The sequence below is a fragment of the Alligator mississippiensis genome, chromosome 13, assembly GCF_030867095.1.
Source record: "Alligator mississippiensis isolate rAllMis1 chromosome 13, rAllMis1, whole genome shotgun sequence".
Lineage (NCBI taxonomy): Eukaryota > Metazoa > Chordata > Crocodylia > Alligatoridae > Alligator > Alligator mississippiensis.
In genome coordinates, this window is record NC_081836.1 from 10,917,501 (window position 1) to 10,931,925 (window position 14,425).

At 47.1% G+C, this 14,425-nt stretch overlaps 1 protein-coding gene across 5 annotated transcripts in view; it reads right to left on the reverse strand.

Annotated features, from left to right (window-relative positions):
* Positions 1 to 14,425, reverse strand: part of CLSTN1 (calsyntenin 1) — a 62,690-nt gene that overhangs the window by 30,780 nt on the left and 17,485 nt on the right. For all 5 annotated transcript variants that reach the window (XM_059716404.1, XM_059716403.1, XM_059716401.1 and 2 more), the window contains exon 2: positions 12,601 to 12,723. In XM_059716404.1, the coding sequence (XP_059572387.1) occupies positions 12,601 to 12,723 (123 nt within the window). The remainder of the gene's footprint in view (positions 1 to 12,600; positions 12,724 to 14,425) is intronic.

The window sequence follows — 14,425 nt, forward strand, 5'->3', positions numbered from 1 at the left end:
CTAACTTAGAAACTGGCCCATGTATTCACATAAACTTATCTAATTATGTCCAGTAATTAGATATGACAAGGCCAGTGCCCATTTCTGTGACAAGCCATGCCATTCATCTTCTCAACCTATAATTTCAGAGCCACTATCCAGCTGAGTGCTGCATTATGCATCAGCCTGCTGTAGACAACACGTCAGCACGGTTCCCAGCCCTGAACAAACAAGGGCTGGCAGTGCAGCATGAAGATACAGCATCAGCAGTCACCCACTGGAACATGTGAGGTATGTACATCTCCCGGCAGAGGCTGACAGAGGTCTGATATTTTTAAAGAGAATAAGTAGAAATGCTGCACAAGTGCACATGCATTCTCTAAACACAAAGATCCCTAGCCCCCACAAAAATCCTAGAGTCCTGTTTATTACTGAGGACGAAACCAAGTCACGTAGTTTAAGAATGACTCGCCCTTAGCTTTTGTTTTAACTTAAACACATTACTCCAGCAAGTATGGTCTCAAACAGTTCACCACTTTAAACACATTTGGGGTTTTATCAACACTGCAAACTCAAACATGTCATAGGACCTGGTGGCCCCATGGTTTGATCTAACCATGAAAGTCGTTTCTTACTGCACTGGACGTTAAGAATTTAAGATATTGGCATGGATTTAAAACATAGTTTCATCTCATTTAGACTGCAAAATATAATTAAGCTTTAAACCATCTCAGGGAGAACTCACTTTATGACCACGTTCCAACTCAGCTGAATTTGTAATGCAGAAAGGATTTTAGTGGGTGCACTGCAGACCTTCAATAATCATCCTCCCAGGCATTACCACAAACAGAATGCTATCAGCCAGATTGATTCCAAAGGGGTTTCTTTGAGATCATAAAGCAAGACAAGGCAACGCACTATGACCATATCCAGATTCCTGCCTTTTTATGCACTATACACCAGATGTTTGAGCTTGCAAATTATCCTGAAATCAGGTATCTGGATAATCACATTTACTTCTAAACACCTGGGCTTATTTGAATGTGTCATAATTTCAGGAACTTTCCCATGGAGAAATACAAACAAGCAGAACTATATAATGAATAGTAACATAATACCTTTCTTTTCCCTACAATTCTGGAATTTATGCAGCACATGTGAGTGGTTTATGCTCAAAGTGGTAAAAAACCCATTACCTTAAAATATTTTTTAAATCAAATACTGTACATTTCAGAAGCATTTTAATTCCAGCTAGTGGGAACATTTAATTAAAACTTCAACCTTTCAAGACAACCAAAAAAAATGTGCATTTTAATTAATATAAGTCTATACTGTACTACTTACAGCTGAAAAGGACAATTAAATCTGCAAGCTCTTTGTTTCAGCTGTGAAAACATTTTGTCATTATTCTAATAGGCTTCTCACTCTTCAGCACCCACATCAGTGATACTGGACAATGACAATACTATTCTCTGTTCTAGGACATGAGTAAACCACCACGTATTATCCTGAATAAGTCGCTAATGCTGATTCAACACCACACCCACTTCTTCACTACCCAAAAAGAAAGTAAAGTATTGTCCAATTTAATGCCAAATAAGTACTTTTACAAGCTCTCATAACGCATCTGTCATCCAGATTTTATGCACTTCAGATAACAGACTCATATTTAAAGCTACAAGTCTGTAAACTTTATGTATGTCTTGTACAAACAGAGTCTAGGATCCGAGTCATTTTGACACCGATGACCTTAGAACTTGGTGCTGGAAAGCGTGGTCTAAAATCTCCCCCAACCATTCAGATAAATGGTAACACCCCCCTCTTCCCCACAAAATATCTTTAGTACTTTGCTAACTTCAATATTCTGGAAGCCCAAAGTATAAATGTACGTTTAAATTTATAAACAAATATCAACTCATAATAGTTGCAGGTAATTTGGGTAAAGCTGGTTTACATAAGTTGGTTTAAGTAATGCACAGAAGTGTTTTTTTGTTTTTTTTAAAGGAACATGATGGTATAACCTTGAATTGTCCTCTACAAATTTAACATCCCATTTGAAGACATCCTGCAGGCTGCTTTTTAAAGCTTCATTATACACAACACATACCAGGACATTTACTGCCCAGCAGAAGCGATGAATTGTTGCTTTCATAGTCCACAATATACTGTTAAATTGCAACTATTTTATAACAGTAAGAAGTCCTATCATTTTCTAATCAGTGGGATGGCAGGCCAATCTTTCTATGTCATTGTTAGGTGAATTTTTATTTAATACACTTTCTGCCCAAACATGCAAGCCAAGATGGGATTCCAAGTACAAATGGACTGGAATACAAAGACAAGTCATCACGGAAGGAACACACTGGTAATTACTTTATATACTTTCCTTAAAAACAATCCTGAAGAACATTATTTTCCCTTGTGATGAAAAGGTTAGTTATACGTAATTGAGGAGATTAAGAAGTGGAAGAATGGTTAGAACTCTGTTCTGAATTTGCTAACTGTTCTTGCTAAATCAACTGTTCAAAGATTATGGTAAATTTAAACACAGTCCCATTAATTCTGGGATAAACTAAATAAAAATGCAGTTTAAAAATAAAAGAGATTTTATATATCTATATATAATTTGGAGATATATGGATATATCACAAATAAAGGAGATTTGGAGAGATGGTTACACTTAATTGAAACAGGTACTGGAAATGCACAGAGAAAGACAGTATGGATATTTGCTCTGCAGAAAAATGTGTGATCTGACCCAGTCTCTAGTCATAAAAACCAGAGACAATTATTAACAACTAAATTACAACTAATTCAAATATAATCTATATATAAAATTTCTGTTACTTTTATCTACAAAGAAGTTTTGAATAATTTTATTTTATTAAGGTCATTTGTGACAAATAAGAAAGCACTAAGTCCTTAAGGACCTTGTTTTTAATTGGTTTGAGTAGAATTTAACTATAACTAGTCAATTCTTATAATTCATTCTGTATTTACAGAATAGGTGTTATCCATTTGGGAAAGATGTGTTTTTACAGCTCATAACAAATGACCTAGATTACAGAAAAAAATGTTGTCCAAATACCTTAACTGTACATTTTCAATACCCTGACATGTTTGAATTTCTTAAACGTAGATTTAACTCTTAATTTCTTGAGTTTGTAATGGTTGATTTGGAGATAATTATACCATTCCTACAATAAAGCAACAAAAAGGTTGCTTTAAGTACAACCTTAAATATGAAATAGTGACCAGTGTCTCCATAAAACCATAACATATGATGCAATTATGATGATGAACATTTCGGTCGACTGCTTACTTTGCCAGACTGTCTTCAAATTACCTCATTGTAGCAAGATTGCTAAGTAAGGTTCCTAAAATGGACAAGGTCTAATATATTCAATAGCCTGCTAGTCTTAGCTATTTTCCAGGGACTCTTGGTTCACTATGATTTGCCTTCATCAAGCAAGATTCTGCAGACAAACATCTAGTTCAGGACTGTGTTAACTATTTTAACTAAGAGACCTAAACACACCAGTTTTTTTCCTTCAAAACATAGTTCTCCAATATTTAAGCCAACCAAAGAGATAATCTGGGATATTTATATACCGGTTACAGCAGGGGTGGGCAAAATACGGTCTGCAGGAGGCCATTCTATCCAGCCCGAGGGGCCCCTAAAATATTTAGAAAATTTATATTTATCTGTCTTTGGTTCCTATCAAAAATTACAGGAGCCAGGGCCAGTAGGACCCAGGGGAAGCCCCGGCAAGCTACAGCAACAGCAGGCCTGTCTGGGCCTGCCCTCCAGCCGAGCGCCCCAGCAGGGGCTTCCGGCCTGAGACCATGTGACTGCACAGGTAAGAGGGGGGGGAAGGGCAGGGGAGGACCCCGGGCAGGGAAGGATCCGGAGGAAAAGCTGCACCTCCCCCACCCCGTGGCCAGTGCTTCCTGCTGCAGCCACTCACAGGCTGCGTGGGGCTGTCCTGAGCAGGTGCAGGCAGCCCCATGTGGGCTGTGAGCAGCTGCAGTGCAGGGCACTGTCCACCAGCTTGTAACCCTCCCCGCTGCCAGCCTGAGCCCTGCGCTGGCTCCAGGCTCATCCGTTGGGGCTGTGCACAGTGGCAACAGCTGCTAGGCATGGAGGAAAGCACGCCCCCTCCCCCCCCCGGCTTGCCGTGCCGGGCAGTGTTTGCCACCACCACCTCTGTGCTGCCCAGTGCATGAGCTCCAGGAGGGCAGCCGCAGCAAACACTGCCTGGCGCACCAAGCCCAGGGCGGGCTTTCCTCCACACCAAGCAGTTGCTGCCGCCATGACGCAGCCCCAACGGGCAAGCCTGGAGCCGGCACGGGGCCCAGGCTGGCAGTGGGGCAGGTTACAAGCTGCTGCTGAGCGTGGAGAAAAAGCGGCCCTTCACCTGGTGCCCCCCGCACTGCAGTCGCTCGTATCCCGCATGGAGCTGCCCGTGCCTGCTCAGGATAGCCCTGCACGGACTGTGAGCAGCTGCAGCAGGGAGTACCAGCCACAAGGCAGGGGAGGGGCCGCCTTTCTCTGGGCTCAGCACCAGCTCGTTCCCTACCAGCAACTGCGGGGTCTGGGCTGCACGCTGCCCCCGGCCTGTACCATGAGACTGGGGGGGCACTGGGTGTGAGCAGGCGCAGGAGCCAGCGGGAACATGGGGCCTGCACCGGTGTCCCGGGGCCAGCACCGGAGGGGCCCAGAGCACGGTGGCAGGAGTACAGGGTCCCAGCCAGCAGCGGCTCTATGGAGCCGGGCCAGCTTCCCCCACTCCTTGCTAGCACAGCCCAGCCTGGCTCCACAGGCCCCTGCCAACCTGTAACCTGCTCTGGGCCTCGCCGGCGCTGGCTCACAGACATTGGTGCCAAGACATTATTAGAACACTGGTCCCAAGATGGTGACCAGGGGCGGGGCCTCTGTCAAGGGGTGGGGATACCCATGCAGCCCTTGACAGCTTGTCAAAACTGGGTAAGCAGCCCTCCGCCTGAAATAATTGCCCGCCCCGGGTTACAGTATCCTTAAAATGTAGGTATTAAGAAAGAGTATGCTGAACAAATTTGGATGAGCCAGCAAAAATTATATCAGTCATTCCCATGTGGAAAGTGAAACACAACCTATGTTTCAAGCCAGTCTCTCCTGCATTAGTTTCTACATGGTTTGAGAGCATCAGCATAGCCTATGGCTAAAGCATCATAGGATGAACCAGATCTAGCTTCACGCTCTGGATTCTGAGGTAAGTAGAGAAGCGGGGGACCTAGAGGATACAGAAGCAGGAGGGGACAAAATGCGAGGCCTCATTCTTCCTGAGAAAACAGGGCAATCAGCTAGTCACCTCAGATGTCTATATATGAATTCAGAGACCCTGGGAAACAAGCAGGAAGAATTGGAAGTACTACACAATCAAGGAATTATGACATGGGTGACTGGATTGGTGTCACCTGAGTCGGGGGGGGGGGAGGGGGGCACGTGCCCCCCAGCAGCCAGTCAGCAACCTGAAGTGGGGGGAAGTCCTCCACAGTCAATCTTGCCGTCTGGGCAAGGGGGGACAGACGGACACGCATGCCGGAACCAAGTCTCCATGCTACCAGCACTCCCAGAAATGCCAGCAGCACTTCCCACTCCCTGGACGGTGCTTGCACGGGGGCCACCGGCACTCCCGCCTGCCCCCCCTGCCCATCACCTAAGCAGGGAGCTCTGCCTGTCAGTAGGTGCACCAACACTCTCAGGGGGTGCATATGAACCCCATACGTATCACCACTGAACTATGATGTGACTGGAATAATAAAGACGTGGTGGGAGCTTGCACAACTGGAGCAGTCATGGATAGGTACAAACTGTCCAGGAAGGACAGGCAGGGAAGAAGAGGAGGAGGGCGAGTTGTGCTGTATAATTGCTCAGAGCTCCAGTATGAAACTGGAAAATAGGCCTGTTGAAAGTCTCCAGGTTAAGGTTAGAGGGGGGAGCAATAAGGATGATGTTGTGGTGGGTGTGTGCAATTGACCACCAGACCAGGAGGTGGAGGCAAATGAGGCTTCTCCAGACAACTAGCAGAAGTTTCCAGGTCACAGGCCCTGGTTCTCATTGGGGACTTTAAATCACCCTGACATCTGCTGGGAGGGCCATACAGCAGTGCGCAGGCAATCCAGGAAGTTTTTGGAGAGAGTTGGAAACAGCTTCCTGGTGCAAGTGTTGCAGAGACCAACTAGGAGTCATGCTCTTCTTGACCTACTGCTCAGAAATAGGGAAGAATTGATGGGGGATATAGAAGTGGATGGCAAGTTGGGTAGCAGTGGCTATGATGACCGAGTTCAGGATCCTGACAAAAGGAAGAAAGGAGAGCAATAGAATATCGTGCCAGAGCACCTTTGGTGCCTGTCACCTGAAGGGCTTTGAGTGACAGCAGGGTAGCCAGCAGGTGCAGACCAGCCCTGAAGTGGCTGTCACATGGCCCAGTAACAACCATGTGACTGGAGGGGAGAGCTGAGCAGACTCCATTTTAGGTCAGGCCCTCAAGGCTGAGGGGGCAGTCTGCTGCTGGCAGCCAAAAAGACAGCACCCAGCTAAGCAGCTGCTCAGGAACACCTTGGAGGTAAGAGCAGGAGCTATGGGGAGGGCTGGAGGCTCCTGGTCCTGGGTATGACTTGAAACTCCACCTTGCTGAAGTAGGAAAGCCTAGTGGAACTCCTCGTGGCAGGGTAGTCCCCCAGAAGTGCCAGTCCAGTTGCCCCCCAGTGAATGGCGAGTAGGGACGCCTTATAACTCCAGCCCCCACAACTCAGTGGTGATAGAACAGACAATGGGGCCAGGCATGCTGAGACACAGGCACCTGAGTCCCTTGGGTTGTAAAACCCCAAGCTCCCAGAAGGGGGGGGGGCATAGAGTTGGCCCCAGTGAGGGGGAGAGAGTGGCCCCAAGAAGGGGGCAGGAAGAGCCAAGTACCTGGAGAGGGGCTTGTGGCTAAAGTCAGCCTAGTGTTAGGCATAAGGAATGTCACCCATAGAGCAGGCTGCAGGAAGCATCCAAAGGGCTGTGGGGGGACTGCCTAGAGTGTAGGTAGGCAAGCCTGATGGCCGCTCATAGGAGCAGGGTGGGTTGGGAGCGGCACAGTGAAGGGCAGCATGAAAGAGGCCCTGCAAGAGGGGGTAGTGTGCATGAGACGACTAAGAGGTCCAGAAACGGCAGAGTTTGGGTTGGCTTCTTGCCAGACCAACTATAAATTTGCATGCTATCTGCTAGGCTTGGGACATGGTAAGTGGAGGTCAGAGCCGTGTGTAAACTCCTTTGACATTGGGGTATTAAATGGGCAGTCTCCCGCTTATTACATCTGATTTTTTCCCCAACAAGTTGTGGCGAGATAGGGTGGACTGCCCTAGACAGCGGCTGCGCCAGTACGGTGACTGGCCACATCATCTTCCCCAAGTATGGACACGACTTCAGAAAAGAAGAATTTGACTCCCTCCAGGAACTGATGGGCAGGATTCACCTGGGAGGCCACTGAGGGGGACAGAAGTCCAGGACAGCTAGCTGTATTTTAAAGAAACCTTACTGGGAGTCCAGGAACAAGCCATCCCAATGTGCAGGAAGAATGGCAAATGTGGCAAGTGACCAGCTTGGCTTAGCAGAGAATTCTTCAGTGAGCTTAAACACAAAAAGGAAGCTTACAAGAAATGGAAACGTTGACAAAACATGGGAGGAGAATAAGAATATTGCTAAGGCATGCAGAGATCAAGTCTGGAAAGCCAAAGTACAACTGGAGTTGCAGCTAACAAGGGACATAAAGGGTAACAAAAAGGGTTTCTACAAGCATGTCAGCAAAGATCAGGGAAAGTGTGGGTCCCTTACTGAATGGGGGCAGCAACCTAGTGACAGATGAGGAAAAGGCTGAAATAATCAGTGCCTTTTTTACTTGGGTCTTCACAGGCAAGCTCAGCTCCTAGACTACTGCACCAGGCAGCAGTTTGGGAAAAACGTGAGCAGCCAACAAAGGTGAAAACAGATTAGGGACTATTTAGAAAATCTGGACATGTACAAGTCCATGGGGCTGGGGCTGGATGCAATGCATCCAAGGGTGCTCAGGAAGTTGGCTGATGTGACTGCAGAGCTGCTAGCCATTATCTCTGTGGCAATCGGGGGAGGTCCCGGACAACTGGAAAAGGGCAAATATAGTGCCTATCTTTAAGAAAGGGAAGGAGGAGGAACTGGGGAGCTACAGTTCAGTCAGCCTCACCTCAGTCCCCAGAAAAATCATGCAGCAGGTCCTCAAAGAATCCACTTCTCAGCACTTGGAGAAGGCGGCATTTAGGAAGTGTCAGCATGGATTCACTAAGGGCACATCATGCCTGACCAACCTGATTGCCTTCTATCATGAGATGACTGGCTATGTGGATGCAGGGAAAACAGGGAATATGATATACCTTGACTTTAGCAGAGCTTTTGATACCGTATCCCACAGCATTCTTGCAAGCAAGCTAAGTAAGTATGGGTTGGATAAACGGACTGTAAGGTGGATAAAAAGCTGGCTGGATTGTCAGACTCAATGGGTAGTAATCAACGGCTCAATGCCTAGTTGGCAACTGGTGGAGTGCCCCAGAGGTCAGTCCTGGGCCCATTTTTTTTCAATATCTTTGTTAATGATCTGGAAGATGGGATGGAGTGCACCCTCAGCAAACTCGTGGATGACACCAAGCTGTAATAGATACATTGGAGAGCTGGGATAGGATTCAGAGCGACCTAGACAAATGGGAGGATTGGGCCAAAAGAAATCTCATGAGGTTCAACAAGGACAAGTGCAAAGTCCTGCACTTAGGATGGAAGAAACCCATGCACCACTACAGCCTCGGAACTGACTAGCTAAGCAGCAACTCTGCAGAAAAGTCCCTGGGGGTTACAGTGGACAATACGATGAATATGAGTGAGCAGTGTGTCCTTGTTGCCAAGGCTAATGGCATATTGGGCTGCATTATTAGAAGTTTTGCCAGCAGACTGAGGGAAGTATTTATTCTGCACTGGTGAGGCCACATCTGGAGTACCGTGTTCAGTTTTGGACTCCCGCTATAGAAAGAATGTGGACAAGTTGGAGAGAGTCCAGTGGAGAGCAACAAAAATGGTTGGGGGGGGGGAGGGGGACGACTGGGGCATATGACTTGAGGAGAGGCTGAGGGAATGGGTTTAATTAGCCTGCAGAAGAGAAGACTGAGAAGGGATCTGGTAGCAGCCTTTAACTACCTGAAGGGTGGTTACGAAGAGGATGGAGCTAGATCAGGGGCACACAGAATACAGCCCGTGAGCCAGGGCCAGCCCATCAGACAATTCCACCCGGCCTGCGGGTTCCCGCCAATTAACTGTACCCCACCCAGCCCATGCACTTCGCTCTCACCCTTGTGCACAGAAGGGCTGTAGCCCAGCCAGCAGGCAGCTTCCAGGTGGGGCTGCTGCTGCCACTGCTGCAGCCACCGGGGGCCCTGTTTGGCTTTGCTGGCATCCAGCGGCTCCTTCTCACCTCCCTCCTGCAGCAATTGCTCCAGGAACCAGGAAGGGAAGTGGTGGGGCTGGGAGGAGCTGCAGTGGGGGCGGGGAGAAGAGGATATGCAGCTGAGTGGGGGTAGAGAGCGTGAGGCTGGAGCCAGCACAAGGGTGGAGACTGTGCCTAGGGGGGTGGCAAGAGCAAGGAACTCAGTTGGGCAGGGTGTGAGGGGACATCCCCACACGCTCGCCCCCTTGGCACACAGCTCCCACCGCTGGCGACAGCAGCAGACAGAGGCCCTCGGGGTTCTTGTGGCCCGCACAGGCACTGCTGCCCGGCAGCACGCAGCTGTCACCAGAGCTGCACATGGTGGCAAAAAGCGCAGCCAGGCTGGCCCACCTGTATCACACAGAGCTTCCTGCAGTGCATGTGCAGCTTCCAGCACTTTTGCGCCACCAGGGGAAGCCCCATGCATTGAAGCTGACTGCCTTCCCCGCTCCTTGCTGCCATAGACACAGGAGACAGGGCTCCCTGCCATTTCTGGCGGAGTCCTGGCAGCTGCACGTGAGAGCCAGTTCCATCGCACATCCCTGGGAACTGCACACGTGCCATGGTGAGCCTCGCACAATAGAGGCAGGCTGGCCTTGCTATGTGCCTTGCTGCCATGTGCAACTCTGACCAGGAGCCATGTGCTGTCAGGTGGCAATGCCTGCGTGGGCCACAAGCACCCAGAGGGCCTGTTGGCAGCAGGGGCTGTGTACCATGGGTGGAGAGGAGTGGGGGGGGAGTGTGTATGGGGGTTCCCCCCCACCCCCCTTCACATCCCACAAACCCTACACACCCACACACTGCAGCCACACACCCCCCACATACACACACCCCAGCAATATATCCCATGCCCCCCCACAAACACATGAAGCCACACTCTCTTAAAACCCCCGCCACACACACACACCCCCCCGTCATACACCTCCCCCAACCACCCCCCCACACATGCCCCCTACATTTGTGCATGGTGTGGAGGCACATGTGGGCTGCCCACTGAAGGTTTGGGCCTCCCCATCCTACCAAGGGGCCCTGCAAAGCCACGGCAACAAGCCCTCTGCCTGCCCAGCAACAGTGGGAGCAGCAGTGGCATGGAGCTGTGCCACCTACTGCTGCCAGGCAGGCAGGGGGCACATGGCCAGTGCAGGGCTCCAGGGGGAAAAGCAGCAGGGTGGGGAGTCCCAAGCCTGCAGCAGGCAACCCACATCCACCCCTGGCACTGCTTGACTCCAGCTGTGCCGCTGGGAGGGGGGGGGGGGAAGGAATCTCACATTTTACATTTTAAAATGTGGCCACCCTATTTTTACTATATGATTTTGTTTTTATTCTGGTTCCAAGATGGACCCTCTCCCCCACCTCTGAAAAGGAGTACTTTTTGGGGCAAGGGGATGGACTCCCAGGGCAAAGGTAAGGGGTTATGGGGCAGAACTTCTGATCCCAAAATGGTGACCAGGGGGTGGGGCTACCCTTCCAGCCCTCGACAGCTTTCCAAAACTCATTAAGTGGCTGTACAGCTGAAATAATTGTTCACTCCTGAGCTAGACTGTCCTGTGGTGACAGATGACAGAACAAGGAACAATGGTCTCAAATTGCAATGAGAGGTTTAAATTGGATATTAGGGGGGGGGAAAAAAAACCAAAAAAAAAACAAAACTTACTAGTAAGGTGGTGAAGCACTATTACAGGTTACCTAGAAAAATGGTGGAATCTCCATCCCTAAAGGTTTTTATGGCCCTGGCTGGGATGATCTAGTTGTGGATGGTCCTACTCTGAGCAAGGGATTGGACTAAATGACCTTCTGAGGTCCCTTCCAACCCTAATTTTCCATGATTGTGTGATTCTTCAAACACTTCTTAGGCAAATCACACACACTGCTTCAGTTCCCCATCATAATACGGGTCCATCCCACCCAATATTTATCTTATTTACATATACAGATTACAAGCCCTTTGGGACAGACACCATCTTATATATATGAGAGAGAGAGAGAGAGTGTACGATTTTAGACCTGCACATGTTCCCATAATGTAAATAACTAGATGCGATTTACAAAAAATGTATATTTAAAATCAGCAATAAGAAACAGGCAATTACAGCAGTGTACATGATACAAAATACTATTTTGTGAGCAGATTTTCTGCCCTTCAATAGGAAGCAGCCAAGTCACCTTCAACTTCCTGTTTACAGAATGTTTATTCATTTCCATACTGAAACTGAGGCACTCCAAAAACAGAAAGATTTCTGCTTGGCTACTTAGCAGGGTATAGAAATAGTCTCTTTTCCAAGCTGCAGGAGGGATTGCTGCTCTAGACTGAGTGAAGATCTTTAATGCTATCACAGCTGAAGGATCCTTAGCAAACTGTCCATTCCAATGGGATAAAGATTTTTAAGCAGCTTCAAAGTGTTAACTTCATGTTTAGGTAGAAAGACATAGATAACTAAGAAATTCTTCCATGTTTCATCTGTGATATATACGAATAAACTCTAACTAGTAGAAATCGCAGCTCTAAGGGTAGAAAAGGACATCCATTTTTTTTTTAAATATCAAAAACTGCTGAATGAACCCACAACAGAAAAGTTTGGATTTCTGCAGAACACCTTGGTCAAAATACAGCACAGAAGGAGCCCAATATTAATTTTAGTAGTGAAAATAACAATTGATCATGAGCCCCCTCCAGTCTATTAGTGAAGAAAGACACAAACCAAAACTAAAAAAAGCCCAAAAAACCAACAACCTGTGAGCTCTCTTGAGAATGATAAGAGAACTCTTTCCTGAGGAATGTTTTTCTATGTTGAGTGGTCTGAAATGTGGAGACTGGACACAAGTATTTAAGACAATGTTAGTGTCCGTGTAAGAAACATGCAAAGAGAAAATAAATGAAAAATTGGCATGGAATTTCTATTCCTAAATATATAGTAACTTCTTCTTTAGAAGAGTTATAAACAAACCACCATCATCTGGGACCATGGGCCAACACGTGCCCTGAAAAAGTCCTAAAGAAGGTTAAGTTATAGGTCATCAGGGAAAAATGCTACGTAACAGACAACCAAAAATTCCCATTAGATATAAAACATCTACAGATATATTTTTGTACCTGCAAAGCGAAGAGGTGCGTCTTTATCCAAGGCTATTAGAGGTGGATCCAAGAGTACCGTGTTGTCATTTTCCGTAACTATACCATGATACGTTGTTTCAATCCATGGTTTGTGCTTGTTAACTAAAAAGAAAACAAAATATAAGATTCATGAAACAGGTTTTAAACAACTTGTTAAAATAAACGGTTTTAAAATGCTGAAAACCAATTCAATGGCACCATCTTTGAATTTTCCAATTTTGAGCCACTACTTAAATAGAAAGATAAATATTTGTTTCTTGATATTCCATGCTTTTTATTTTATTCAAAATTTTTAAAAAAATTGGCTGGCTATGTTTTCATCTGTATATTCATATGCAAAAGGGAGGTGTATATAAAAAAGACCTGTTCCTGGCATAAACAACTCATTAGTTTCTACATACTTAGAAAGACTAGCAAGTATGGTGGAAGACCAGTTTGGCTTAGCAGGGAACTCTTCAGTGAGCTAAAACACACAAAAAAAGAAGCTTATAAGTGGAAACTTGGACAAACGAGTAGGGAGGAGTATAAGATAACTGCTCAGGCATGCAGGGATGAAGTCAGGAAGGCCAAAGTGCAATTGGAGTTGCAGCTAGCAAGGGATGTGAAGGGTAATAAGAAGGGTTTCTACAAGCATGTTAGCAACAAGAGGAAGGTCAGGGAAAGTGTGGGTCTCTTACTGAATGGGGGAAGGCAACCTAATGACAGATGATGTGGAAAAGGCTGAAGTACTCAATGCCTTTTTTACCTTAAGTCTTCACAGGCAAGGTCAGCTCCCAGACTACTGCACCTGGCACGACAGTTTGGGGAGAAGGTGAGCAGCCAACAATGGCAAAAGAAAAAGTTAGGGACTATTTAGAAAAGCTAGACACGTAAAAGTCCATAGGGCTGGACATGATACACCTAAGGGTGCTGAGTAAGTTGGCCAATGCAATTGCAGAGCTGCTGGCCATTATCTTTGAAAACTTGTGGTGATCAGGGGAGGTCCTGGACAATCAGAGAAGGGTAGATATAGTGCCCATCTCTAAGAAAGGGAAGAAGGAGGATCTGGGGAACTACAGACCAGTCAGCCTCACCTCAGTCCCCAGAAAAATCACGGAGCAGGTCCTCAAGGAATGCTTTCTTAAGTACCTGGAGGAGCAGGTGACTAGGAACAGTCAACATGGATTCACAAAGGCAAGAAATGCCTGACCAACCTAACTGCCTTCCATGATGAGATAACTGGCTCTGGATGTGGGGAGAGCAGCTTGACTTTAGCAAGGTTTTTGATACAGTCTGCCATAGCATTCTTGCAAGCAAACTAAGGAACTACAGCTTGGATGAATGGACTGTAAAATGGACAGAAAACTGGCTGGATCATCATCAGGCTCAAAGGGTAATAATCAATGGCTTGACATTTAGTTCGCAGCCAGTATCAAGTGGAGTGCCCCAGGGGTCAGTATTGGGGCCAGTTTTGTTCAATATCTTCATCAATGACCTGGAAGATGGGATGGAGTGCACCCTCAGCAAGCTTGCAGATGACACCAAGCTGGGGGGGGGAGTATCAGATACGCTGGAGGGTAGGGCTAGGATTCAGGGAGACTGACAAATTGGAGAACTGGACCAAAAGAAATCTCATAAGGTTCAATAATGACTAGTGCAAAGTCCTGCACTTAGGACAGAACAATCCCATGCACCAGTACAGGCTGGGGACTGACTGGCTAAGCAACAGCTCTGCAGAAAAGGACCTGGGGGTTACAATGAACAATAAGCTGAATATGAGCCAGCAGTGTGTCCTTGTTGCCAAGAAGGCTAACAGCATACTGGG